The 13,992-nt window shown below is 33.1% G+C and overlaps 1 protein-coding gene across 1 annotated transcript in view; it reads right to left on the bottom strand.

Annotated features, from left to right (window-relative positions):
• Positions 1 to 13,992, bottom strand: part of LOC122815068 — a 194,020-nt gene that overhangs the window by 127,853 nt on the left and 52,175 nt on the right. The window contains exon 4 of the mRNA XM_044087311.1: positions 11,354 to 11,554. Within this exon, the coding sequence (XP_043943246.1) occupies positions 11,354 to 11,554 (201 nt within the window). The remainder of the gene's footprint in view (positions 1 to 11,353; positions 11,555 to 13,992) is intronic.

Below are 13,992 nucleotides of genomic sequence, written 5' to 3'. Positions count from 1 at the left end.
TCAGTGTCTTCCACTGCAACAGTATCAGGTAGTAGAAACATTTGAGGTCCTTTGGACCAGGGTGCTCTTATTAGGAACTCCTCTTTACCTCCCTCCTTTTCTAATACTCTCTTCTACAATCTCTAACCTACTTCCTACCCAAAGTACCCTCTTACATAAAAAAAATAAAAAATAAGGGGTCTATTCCCCACCAAAAATATAGAACCCCCCTCTTTCCCACCTTCTCCAGCAAACCATCTTAATGTGTTCCTTCTGTGTGTCCCTCTTTGTTATGTCTCACTTTTTTCATCTTTCCTATCTTCCACATTTTATTCTTTTAAAGAACTAATCAGGCTGTCCATATAAGGACACCCCTATAAAAACATGTACAATATTTTTATATTTTTTAAAAATTAATATAAATAGGTGAGCTGTATACCACTTGTCTTAAATAAATGGCTGCACTTATGCTAACTCATAGTTGCATTTGTCTTTAATACATGAAATTAGAGTATATGTGTACTTACATTTTCATGAATGCTTTGTACATACCTAAATATTAATTTCACCAGCTTTATGCATTTCACAAATGTGGGCATTCTTATCAGAACCTTTTGCGTTGATGTAGTCAGTGCAAATAACCTGCAATTATTGTATTTGCATATAGGTGTAGCAGTGCTCTTCATGAATAACCAATACAATAGTGAAAACCTTGTGACTATGAATAAGAATTCAGGGTCTATCATAAAAAAAATCCTTAATGAAAGTTGGAAAGAAAACATCTGTGGGTTATGATAATATTCCAGCTGTATTACTATCTAATATACAGAGCATTCTAGAGCCCATTTTATATCATACATGTAATGCTGTCTTATCCAAAAGAATTTTCCCTGAAAGTTGGAAAGAAGTAATCTTTCATACCTATTTTTAAAAATGAAAAATCATTCAACATTATAGACCAATAAGTCTAACATCTTTGTTGGATAAAGGTTTTGAATGATGTCTAAGACACTTATTAAAGGATTCAACAAATTCTTTTGATATAACTCAACATGTTTGTTTGATGGGTCGGTCAAACCTCAACAATCCGGTTGAATTTTATGACCAAATTACTCTAGCAGCAGTTTAAGTCACAAATAACATAATGAGCAAAATGGCTTTATCAAGAACTGACCCACTTCTGATAGCAAGAAAAAGGCACTGCTATGCACTGGAGCAGTATAGATGTATAGAAGGCATTTGATAGGAGTTGGTGGTACTACTTTTTTTCAGTCATCACTTATGTTCAGATATCTACCTGATATCTGGAGTTCATTTAGTCTATAAATAAAGAGATCACCATGGTAACTAGGACTGGGTAATACTTTTTGGATACTCTAAACCTTTCCAGTGATCTATGTCAGTCATGCTACTTTACCATTGCTATTTAAGAATGCCACAAACCTTTGGTACAGCTGAAAAGAAATCTGTTCCAAATTGCGGATTTGGGAATGCTTTCCATATGCATTATTGATGAACTCTTGAGCCCCCAAGAAATGGTCACATTCTCTCAAAAGTTCAAGAATACATTTCACCTAAGCCCTACCCTTGTCTTTTTTCACAGCCATGGGGAAATGAAAATCTTTCCATAAAAGTACACAGCAGTTTCACAGTGGGAACTCACACAGCAAAACCATGCAACCTTTGATCTTAGCCACGTGTTCAAACAATTTCATTGATATAGAAACATTTGGAAATTCTTTATACTCCACCCACATAGATATCATTTTTATGCTAATAGCTATTTAGCTGGTGTAGCATTTGGGGTAATGAATGCTGTATGTGATGTGAATACTATATTTCAAAGTTCTTCAACTTTAAAGCATTGTTAATGCCATTTTGTGATATAAATATGTAAATAATGTTGTTTCTTTAAGGAAAAATGCCTTTATGTTTCGTCAATGGGTCATCACGAGACCATTTATGTGATTCATTCTTATATAACAAGAGGGTTGTTTAAGCTATGACCGATTTGCTGGAGTCGCAAAGCAAAGCTCATTGTTCCATATAGCATAAGACTAAAATATGAGTGGATTCTGTCATAGTGCCTGAAACCAAGGTGGGTCCTCGTATCTTAATGAAGGATTCTCAAGAAGGAAGGAAAGATATCTCCAGCTGCCTACAGTGGAAGTCTATATTAAAACCTGTATAAATTTGGGTCTATATTGGAATGCTATGGGTGGGAAGCAAGTCAGTTTGGAGCCTGCAAGAAATCCATCTTAGCTGGGACAGATAATTGTGGTCTATTTGGACTTATTTTAACTAAACAGCAGATAAAACTGATCATTGACATATTTTTCTTTTAGCAAGGATATATATTATTTTGAAATTTGCTTTGCAACCTTGAAGAGAGAAACTTGAGATTAATAAAAGCTATATTATCAGTTATTTCTGTTTCCATTTTCTTCAAAATATCATCTACCTAAAAAAAACTCATTTTCATTTTTTTGGAAATGTACTATTTTTAAACCCCATCAATTAAATCCATCAATATCTATATCCCTAGCTCTTAAATGAATTATTATAAATGATTATTATACACAGAATTCTCAGTGTAAAAGATCCAGCCAGTTATGTACCTGGGGAAACAGCTGCCTCCATATTGGATACTCTATACTATGCCAATACAGCACTTACAGAATCCTACATAAAGATATGGGAGCTGTTCATACTTTGAATACAGTGGTGTCTCCTCTCCGTCAAGGTGGTATCATACTGGTACTTTACCCTTTAACATTACGACCACCTACAACTGTGATTCGCAAATGACATTCAGAGTATATTTAAGGTCTGCAGTCTCTCTTCGGATAATACAATCACAATCTGTATCCTTGCCAGACTATGCTGATAACACCACTATTTTTACTTTGCCACTAACATACAGGCATTAGCTTTCAGATACAGTTTAGTTTTTCTAATATAACATGTCTTCTAGTCTGAATTCCATCTTAATGCATACAAAGTAATTGTCATCCTCTTTACCCCTAGCAGGATAAATCCTCCTGATCTCACAGGCTCTTAGATTCTGTACTGTAACAATCATGCTGTTGTGCTTATCAGTTCTAATAAAATACTTGGCCTAAAATTTAATCATGAACTAAATCAGAAACTATATATCGGGTATCAGGTGAAAAACATAATGAAAGATCATACTGGTAACTAGTGGTACAGCTTTTGTATTTCTAAATTTAATATATGCATCCTGCATCCTTACAAGCCTCCTTTGCAGGTCATTTTTAAACTGGAACAACTTTGCAACAGCACTGTAAAGCATTGGTTACACTTTTAGGATCTATCAATACACCTCCCTTTAACAGATTTTCTTGTGAAAATAGAGTCACTGAATATCTTTGACTTGCTTAATTTAATAATGATCACAATAGCCCTCATTTCTCATACAAATGTCTCACTGTTCAACCCCCTTTCAAAATCACATGCACCAGCACACAGTCTTTTGCTAACTTGTATGTTACCGAGACACCTCAGTCAATCTGCAAAATGGTATAGTGCTTACACTTTTCCAGGGCCTATTTCCAAGTTATAGAATAGTCATTCCCATGCCATCTGCAATAATCTCAGGCAAACATGCACTGAAGGAATCATTTAGGTTCAAGTTCATAATAGAACTGCAGTTATGATGTCACACAACTTTCCTGCTCATTTTCTATCAATATGACTTTGTTACATTCTTGTTTCTGCATCTCATCACTTTAAATAAATGAAAACCCTCTGAATATTTAGACTTTAACCTTCCAATTTTAGACTCTGTTACATCTCTTAGTACAGTATTCTTACTCTTCTGGGACTCATATCTTGATGCAATGGTCATTTCTTTTACAAATATATAATTTTTCCAATCCTGTTTTACTTACCAGAGAGGTAAACCTTGCCTATTCTATTGTCAACAGTGGGTACTTGACTTGTATGCTATTTCCTGCAGTCAGCATCTCTACCAGCATGTTTGTGCTAGAAGCTATGCTTTGTATGTGCAAGCTTGACACTTTGATTCTGTCACACATAAGGTTTTAGGTTTTATATGGCCAGCCACATCAGTGCACACAATTAGGCAAATCAGCAAAGGTCAAGGTTAACCAGAATGCAAGTGAATAAATCGTCAGAATCAAGTGCTGCAAATAAGAACACTTCACCATTAATACTGGGGAGGTGTGTCCTACAGCATGAAACTGAAACAAACATTGCTATCATTTTTCTAGTCATTAATAATCCGTGTCCTTTCTTTTTTTGTTTTCAATTATACAATGTTGAATGTTGCTTTCCTGTGATCCTTTTGAACTATTGTACGTTGTCCTTGATTATAACGTAAAATATTTCATCTCTGCTGGGTTAAATTAGTTTCACATCCCTAGCTATATTAATTGTATTGTACACAACATAGCTTTTTGCTTAACAGTACAGTATGTTGATTTTTGGTAATAATTTAAAATTATACATGTTTCTTCCATTACATAAAATGTAAAACAAAACATTTTGGATCCATTCAGTAAAATTAGTTTCCCATCCTCCATGTGTATTGACTCTACCACGTAGAAAATAACATACATAGGGTGTATTAATTATATCACATACATGCAGCTTAATATGTTGAGGCTATATTAATTCATTCATGCCCAGACAGCCTTGCCTTAGTATTACATCAACCATGCGCACCAACAGCCAGTATCAGGGCCTCCGTTGTTAGACATATAATAAAGATCATATTGCTGTAGAACAATAAACAAACAGTGCACCAAATGCAGTACATTTTAGGCTGAGCGAGATAGACTTTGTGTCTATACTTATTTGCATTAATTCTACTTTAGACATAATCACTTACTTAGATTGTATTAAATTTATCAGGTACAGCAGAGCTCATCATGTGAAAAGTATTTTAATTCATTTTTGATTTTTGCACAGAGCACAGGTACAACACAGATTGTCATGTGAAAATTGTATTCATTCATTTCTGCTTTTTACACAGAGCACCGTGCCTAAGGCTGTATTGCTTCATTGTGCACAGCAATATATCCAGGAACATAGTCTCTGCTGTCTGACAAATAATCAAAACAATGTTTAGGTATATTGTTTTCTCATTAAACTGAAAACAAAATGCAATCCATTCTGATTGTTTCAGGTACAGTCAGTTTCCATCCATCATCTCTATTAATTCTGGTATACATTCATTTTTTCAGCCAGTGGATGGTTGACCGGAATACAGTTGAAAGCAGTGCAGCAAAACCTCACAAATGCGAACGCAATTGTTGCAAATCGCAAAATATCCCTCCCTTTAGGTGGTAGAGCAGTCGGAAATGTCACATTCGGTGTTTTGTATGACATTCCGACCGTTCGCCACTGAGAAATTCAATAACACTCGAGCAATGTTAGGTGGATCAAATTAATGTATTCCATTAATTCTACCTCATTCATAAGAACATCTGCAGACTGTATTGACTGGATTGTGTACAGCACAGCTGGAAATCTGGAGGCTGTATTAATTCAGTCATGTCCAGACGATCTTACTTAAGGCTGTATTCTACACAGCAAAAATGCAAAATAACTATGTTTCCTGTGTACATTTGTCTTAAATTGTCACTACCAGATATAAAAATATACCACATATTGAAGAATTAGAGCTATGCTGCATCTGAACCTTGCAAAATGATACCAGCAAATGCAAAAGAAAGTGAATTATACCATGGGATGTTCGCAAAAGCCGATAAACGTGCACGCTGATTGGCTAATCCAACCAGCGTGCACATACTAAATCGTACAACAAATAACGGAAGAAGTCCGGTCGCGAAAATATCATGCTGCGGCTACAGCAAATAAACATAACCAAATGTAACACCAAAAACACCTAATAATTACACCTAATCACACAAAACTAACCAATTCCCTTATTACAGTCCTCAGTCCCTCACCTCTAACACTAATAAAATAAAATGTCATGCAGTCGCAAATACACCACACACACTACATAACCACCACTTATAATACAATAAAACCAATCATTCTGATAAAACCATTCACTCACCTATATTCCCTACAATAGCTATACACAAACAACTCCAAAAATGTGCACACTAAAAGGAAACACAGCACGCATCCCTCGCAAAGTCAAAAACACACACCATACCTAACTTCCACATCAGCATACACCTTCTAAAAGCGCATACAACACCACCATCTAGTGACCAATTATTAAAACTACATATTTAAAAAAAATTAATACAAATTAAAACTACACCACATTTCTAACATACCTATAAGTACTAAAACACTACACGTTATAAAGTTCTACACTGCTTAAACTATATTATACCAAGCACCACCTAGCCCTTTTGATTACATCCCTTCAAAAACCTGCACGAGCCCTGTTAAACAGAAACACTACAAACTCAGACAGGAAAAAAACACCCAAACAAGAGACACCATAGATAGAAAATAATAAAAAAATGGAAGTAAACTTTGAACTAATAAGTGACTCTGAAATAGAAGAAATATTTAAGAACATACCACAAACCACAATGAAACCATCAACAAGCAAGGAAATTCTCCAACCACAAGAACAGGAATTACTACAGCATAACACAGCCCTTATAGAAGACAACAGTGTGAGAAGCCATACTCTCCAGAAAGGTAAAAAAACATTAAAAGTCTATTCCACTCAGAAACGTAAAAGACATGCAGAAAAAACTCTTAAACAGATAGAAACACTAGAATTAGAAAAAGAAGAATTAAGTACAAGAAAACAAACACAGTGGGCTATAAACATATTTCAAAACTGGAAAAAACAAAAAAAACTACAACATAGACTTCCACACTATTACACCAGAAAAATTAAACACAATACTTAGAGAATTCTATGCTACAGTACGAAACACAAAAGGAGAAGAATACGTAATAAGTGCATTTGTATCCTTACGTGCAGGACTAAACAGATATATAAACAACCCACCATTAAATAGAAAGATTAACATCATAACAGATATATGTCTAACAAATGCAAATAACGTATTTAAGTCAGTAATTAAAAATTACAGAAGACAAGGAAAAGATACAGCAGAACACCACCAGCCACTCACAATGCAAGAAATAACACAACTGAGAAACAGCCAAACACTTTCCCCAAACACAGCAGACGGACTAGTAAGAAAAGTATGGTTTGATATACAGTTACAACTTTGCACGACGTGGGAATGAAGGAGTACGATACCTCACAGAAGACAGTTTTACAATAAACAAATATACAGATGGCACAGAATATGTAACAAAAAATTTTAACGAACATACAAAAAACCACAAAGAACATTATGATGTTACAAATCATTTGCTAAGAGGATACATGTTCGAAAACCGCACAGACCCTTTAAATCCTGTAAAAAGTTTCAAAAAATACTTACAAAAAAGGCCACCTAATACAAAACAACTGTTCCTCCACCCAAAAAAATATCCACAACATGTACTTGACAAAATGGATACATGGTACACAACACAACCAATAGGAAAAAACTATCTTGCAAACATGTTACCACAAATCTGCAAACAAGCAAACCTATCAAAGAGATACACAAACCACTCCTTAAGAGCAACAGCAGTAACATTACTGTCACAATCGGGGATGGATGCAAGACAAATAATGACTGTGACAGGACATAAAAGTGAAACATCATTAAGATTGTATTATCAACCTTCAGTAGATGAATTTAAAACATGGGGAAAAATAATATCTGGAACACAAGAAACACCAAAAAATCCAATACATGAAGACAATATCAATAACACAACAGACAACGGACCAAGAAAAAAAAAAATGAAAGTCCATAACACAGAACATCCATACCCGGAAAATGAATCAGAAAAACCACAAGACAGACAACAGATTATAAACTATGGAACAATAAACGTCTACAACATAGAAACCCAACAAAATAAGTAAGTAAACTCTAAATTTATACTAAAACCATATATATATAAATAAATAAATAAATATATAAAATATATATATATATATATATATATATATATATATATATATATAGACAGATAGGATGCAATACATAAACATAAAATTAACTATAAACACAATTTCTCATTACAGATACTACACTAAGAAGAACTCAAGTCAACATATGAACATAGACAACCATCAAGGCAGAACCAATACAGAAATATAAAAGAAACTACAACAAGAAGACATACCAAAAGCTTTAAAACTATGAAGACATACCAAAAGCTTTACAACTATATCTACTAATATAATTATTTCCTAACATTTCCTGAAAAATTAAAAAATAACATGTATTTAAATTAAAACAAAAATAAACAATAAACACAAACTGAAAGTGTGGACTATTTTATCAAAAAAAAAAGTGGAAGAATACAAAGAAAAGCAAACAAAAACCTAAATAACAACAATACAAAGATAATACAAAACAAACTAACACCATAGTATAATAGCAATAACCCACTTCTGGGTGTGGGTAATGCTGGATTTACCCACGGTTGTCTTTGTTTGGTCCCTCGGGCTTCGCCCTCGGGACCAAACCACGCCAACCGTGGGTAAATCCAGCATTACCCACACCCAGGCGTGGGTTATTGCTATAATATTCCTCCTTCATATATTTTTCTTCACTTTGGGAATGGTTATCCCAGAACAGTACTTGGCAAATAAAACCATGCTGCTGTCTGTTAGTTTTAATGTTATTTTTATAAAGAACATTAGATAGCTCACTTAAAAAAAACTCTACATGCTACATTTTACTGTTTTCCAGTTGGGTATCACAGAGTTCTACTTGTCAAGGAACCAAGACAATGTTGTATATTTCTTCTAAATATTGCATCATATTATAGCTGCAACACGAAAAAAGTGCAATATTCATAATCTTGTTTATATCTCGCTATAGCATGTCACTACTAGCTATCACAGAATTCCACTTATTAAAGAATTCATAAAATGTTGTATGCTGTTTCTAAACAGTCCGCCAAGTTACTTCTGAAAACTTATAAAATAAACTGAAAACTCCAGTGTAATTGCCTAGTACTTATCTATAAACCCATTAACCGATGAACCTATATTACTTTTTTATATATTTGGCTATGACTTATATCAGATGTCCCAATAAAGTACTTATCAAACAAAGAAACAAAGAAGTACAATTTGCTGTCTGTTGCTCCCCCATAGCATATTAGTTTTTAGAAGTGCATTAGAATGGACCACTTTATATATATATATATATATATATATATATATATATATATATATATATATATATATATATATATAGCATTTGTCAAAAAATAGAGGCCAGGTTGCTTTATGTTGCTTCCGAAATTCGATCCACATATCTTTTTAACATGTAAGTGGCTATAACTCAACCCTTTTGGATGTCACAAATACTGTATATCAATTAATTCATGCTCTTTTATTGTATGTTTCTTCAAAATACTACACACAATTATTTTTGCAAATGTGTAAATAAAGCACAATATTAATTTTCATTATATTTAGTTTGATATGTGCCTCTCAGTGATACCATTATCATGTATACAAAACAACATTTGTTAAATATCAAGTTCATATCACTGTGTATGAATCTATACTAACTAGTGAACTGAATATCTGCAACCATGTAAAACAAAGGAAATATTTCTCTTGGTTACTTTTGATTAATTTATTTTCAGTATTTGATGTCACAAAATATTGCTTGTTAAACAATCAGAACTATATTGCTCTCAATATTGCTTACCAGTTATTATCTTATTTTATAGTCATTAGTAGACTGCAGTTAATGGAGATTCTAGATGTTGTATTTAATTGACCCTCTGAAAAAAACAGTATCACTGAGAGGCACATATCAAACATTAAACACCATGGTGATTTATGTGGCTTTTCCAGGCTGTCTGTTACTCCCCACATCTACAATTCTATTATTGCAGTACACCATACCGTACACCCAGAGGCTCCCTTTGCTCTGGAATAGAATCCCAATCCATGTTAGGCAGAGCCCCTCACTGACCCTCTTCAAAAGAAATCTTGATGGGTGGATGGGAAATTATAAATTTACTCCTGGGATCACTTCTATGGCCTTGCTGGACAGAGGCTCGGGAATCTAATCTAAAAGGGAGGCAAAAGCCAACACATTCTAGCTAGGCTTATAAATGCCCTAGGGCAGATAGCCTAGTACCTACCTATGAACCTATGAACCTATATCAGAATAGTGTAAGTGCTTTGTAAGCCAGCATTCAGCACTTTCAATTTTTGATTATATTGGCTGCTTGTATTTAGTGTTCTTATCTAAGTTGTTATTTTGCCTAGAATGTCTGTTTCTTAAAATTTCAGAATTTTAAGTAGTACATTTTTACATTATTTTGAAACTAAGTCATGATTTTGTATATTAATACATCTGTATTTAGTTTCATGTATAATATTCATTATTTTGTGCCACTGCATTATCTACAGCTCAATGTATATTACTTGTATTGCTCTTGGACTAAGATACAGTTTTATGCCTTAGTACATTTGTGTTTTTTCATATATAATGTTCATGACTCCATGCTATTATCAAATGTTCACTGTGTTATTTAGTTTGCCAGAACCTTTCTTCCCTGACTGCACCAGTTATATATATATATATATATATATATATATATATATATATATATATATATATTTTTTTTTTTTTTTTTTTTCCCACCTTGCCTGCCCACCACCAGGCCCCCACCCATGACCCCAGACAATTCATTCTACCATGCAGGATATTTTCCTAGTGAGGGTGCTAACAGGTCAGAGAGTCATTATCTACATATTCGTGGCAGTGGTTGTACCCTCACTGGCGTCCCTGCAGATATGTATGGCCCTTACCGCTAGTGAAAGACTGCATCACCACAGAGATGCCCTGTGCCCTATCCCTATGTGCGGGCTCCCACACACAAGCTCACCAGACTGGGATTGCCAAGCCCATGTCTCAAGTCTTGTCTTCACTAGTAGCATGTAAGCCTCAACTTATACAGTAGCAGGCTGATCTGAGAAAGACCACCATCTCCCTCCCATCATGATGGGTGAGACAGTACAAGTGACTTTTTCCCATTCTCCCCTGCCAGGCTCTTCCAGCACCTAAGCTGCTATTCCAACTGGGATATTCTGGGTCATAGATGGACCTTTATTACAGTTTGCCACAGAACCAGTCTTACTGCCCCGAACAGTTAACCTTGCTCCATTAGACCATCCCAACCAGCAAATACAAACAAATACATAGCTGTATGTTGTCCTTCAGTGCAGCTTTCACTGAGATTACAATTAACTCTGCATGCAAGAGTGAGTGAGTGTCATACTTACATCTTCACCAGGCATCAGTCCTTTTCTTACTGGGGTTTCCTGATCTGAATGACGATTTTGCTTGCTATACTTAGGCCTATGTAATTCTTCAGCTGATGACACCCCCAATGAAGTCTCCATGTTCATTCTAGGATAAGAAGAAGCACTCATCAGATGGCTCTGTCCCCTCCAATATGTAGAGTCATAATGCTGTGAGGAATCCTGGGTAAAATGTTAGAAAAGAAAAGAAAGGAAGCAATAAGAAGCCAGGTGTGTCTTAACAAGCAAGCAGGCATACATAACAATAGAGATATGAGAAAATCTGAATATTGGTTAAAATTGGTTAAAAATTTAATTTTAAACTAAAATGAGTCTTCAGAAGCTATCATAGCACCAAGAATATGTAGTGACAAAATAAAGTTGGCTATCTCAGTCAATAACAATGTATGCAACTTCTAATTTTTTTTTCAAAACATTTTTATTTGAGAAATGTAATTTACAATAAAGTTAAATGAAATTAAGTCATTTTTTCTTTTTAAAAAAAATAAAATAAAATGAATTTTACACGAAGTAATAACATAACAATAAACAATATATAACTATATATAATATGTTCACCATAGATCAATACATTTAAAATAATTTATAAATATGTAAATATTTACTATAATATAGAACTACTTTTGTAAAAAATCATATATTTTATTCTAACTGTGAAGAGAAGAAGTATGTTTAGAAATTCTATTCCTGATGGTTAGTTTTTCCAAACAAGAGACTTCACTAAGAAGCTTTTTAAATTCTTGTAAAGATGGAGAGGAATTAGATTTCCAATTTCTAGTGATAATTTTTCTTGCTATGGCTAGCATAGACCAAATCAAAGGGTGATCAGAAACCTTAATACAAGGTGGAACTGGAGTATTAACTAATATTAAGGATTTAGTTAAAGTAAAGTTGTCTGTAAAAATAGCTTGCATAAAATCATTTATATCATCCCAAATTTTTTTCAATTTGATACAATCATAGAACATATAAGACCAATCAGCATTTACTTTATTATTACATCTCCAACAGTTTATATCTTTTTTTCCAATTTTACTCAATGTATGAGGAGTAATAAAGGATCTATTTAGATATTTCCAGGAAAATATTCTCCATCTTAACGAGGAAGTAGTCATACTAGATGATTTCAAAATATTGAATTTGTCTTTGTTTGTGGGAAAATAATTATTATTGGAAAAGAAAAAGTTCCAGTAACTGTCAGAGTAGACATCTAAATCCGATATGATAGCTTAATATATTTGCGAGAGTTTATTAGTGGAAGGAGAATTATTCTGAAGAGATAAAATCAAGTAATGTAGTAAGTTTGGTACAACTTTCTTAACTGAAGGGGTCATCAAGTAAATTCTATTTTCTATAAAATTCCTTTCTTCATGTAACTCCAACCAATAAAGGGACTCAAATCTGAATTCAACATCTAGTAAATTAACTGATTTCAAGACATTATTTGACATCAATTGATACCAAAAGAATAAGTTTTTCTGTTTAAAGATACACATTGTATTAGAGTAAGAGGTAAAAAGAATACCTGTTGAGTAGGCTATAGGAAAGAGAAGGAATAACCATTCTTTATAAACATTATATTTAAATATAAAATTTCTAAAAGATTTTAACAAAAGAGTTAAATTATTACTTTTAAATTTTAGGGAACAAAAGGTGAAAAGCTGATCTTTTAGCACCCAAATTAATGGGTTATTTATAAACAACAGTTTTTGAGAGTTATTTTTTATAGTATCCAACATTAATATTTCAAACAATTTTTTCCATTTAGCTTGATAATTAGCATCGATTAAGACAGAAATCACTTTTACCATAGATGGAATTGAATACAATTCTAAATTAGGCAATGCTATAACTCCATTATCCCAGTTTTTCATATCGTGAGATAAAGCAATTCTAGATTTATTTGAAAACCATAAAAATTTTAAAAAAATTTCATTTATTTTTTTAATTATCCAGTACAGGGGAGGTAAAGAGATGGATTGAGCAATGTAAAGAATTTTAGGGAGAAAAATCATTTTAATAATAGTGAGTCTTTCATCCATAGAGAAAGGTATTCTATTCCAATTCTTTGTTAAATTTTCAATTATTGTAAGACAATTGTTATAGTAAACTTGTATGATATCCTTAATATTTTTAGCTATTGAAATGCCTAAATAAAGAATTTGATCGGATTGTGTTATATATTTTTTATAATCATCATGTAAATTAAATTGTTTTGGGCCAATTAAGAGAATTTGTGTTTTATTATTATTAAAAGTTAGACCAGGTTTCCTTTGAAAAAGATTTATGTTATTAAAGAGGGCTCAAATAGATGTATTTTCATTAGCCAAGGTGAGAAGAATGTCATCAGCAAACAATTGTATTTTATATAATGAAGTGGAATTTAAATTATAACCTGTTATATTGTTATCCCATCTTATTAGGTTTGCCCATGATTCCATAATTAGCGTAAATAATAAAGGGGACAACGGACATCCTTGTTTAGTGCCTTTAACTAATGGTATATTTTGTGATATACTTGTGCCAATTTTAATGTATGTTTGACTATCTATATATAACTGAGTAATGAGATTTATAAATTTATTAGAAAAATTAGTTCT

Source organism: Protopterus annectens, chromosome 11.part0, assembly GCF_019279795.1.
Source record: "Protopterus annectens isolate FY-2018-M chromosome 11.part0, PAN1.0, whole genome shotgun sequence".
Taxonomy (NCBI): domain Eukaryota; kingdom Metazoa; phylum Chordata; order Ceratodontiformes; family Protopteridae; genus Protopterus; species Protopterus annectens.
Note: the sequence above shows the minus strand (reverse complement) of the source record. Positions and strands in the feature narration are given on the sequence as shown.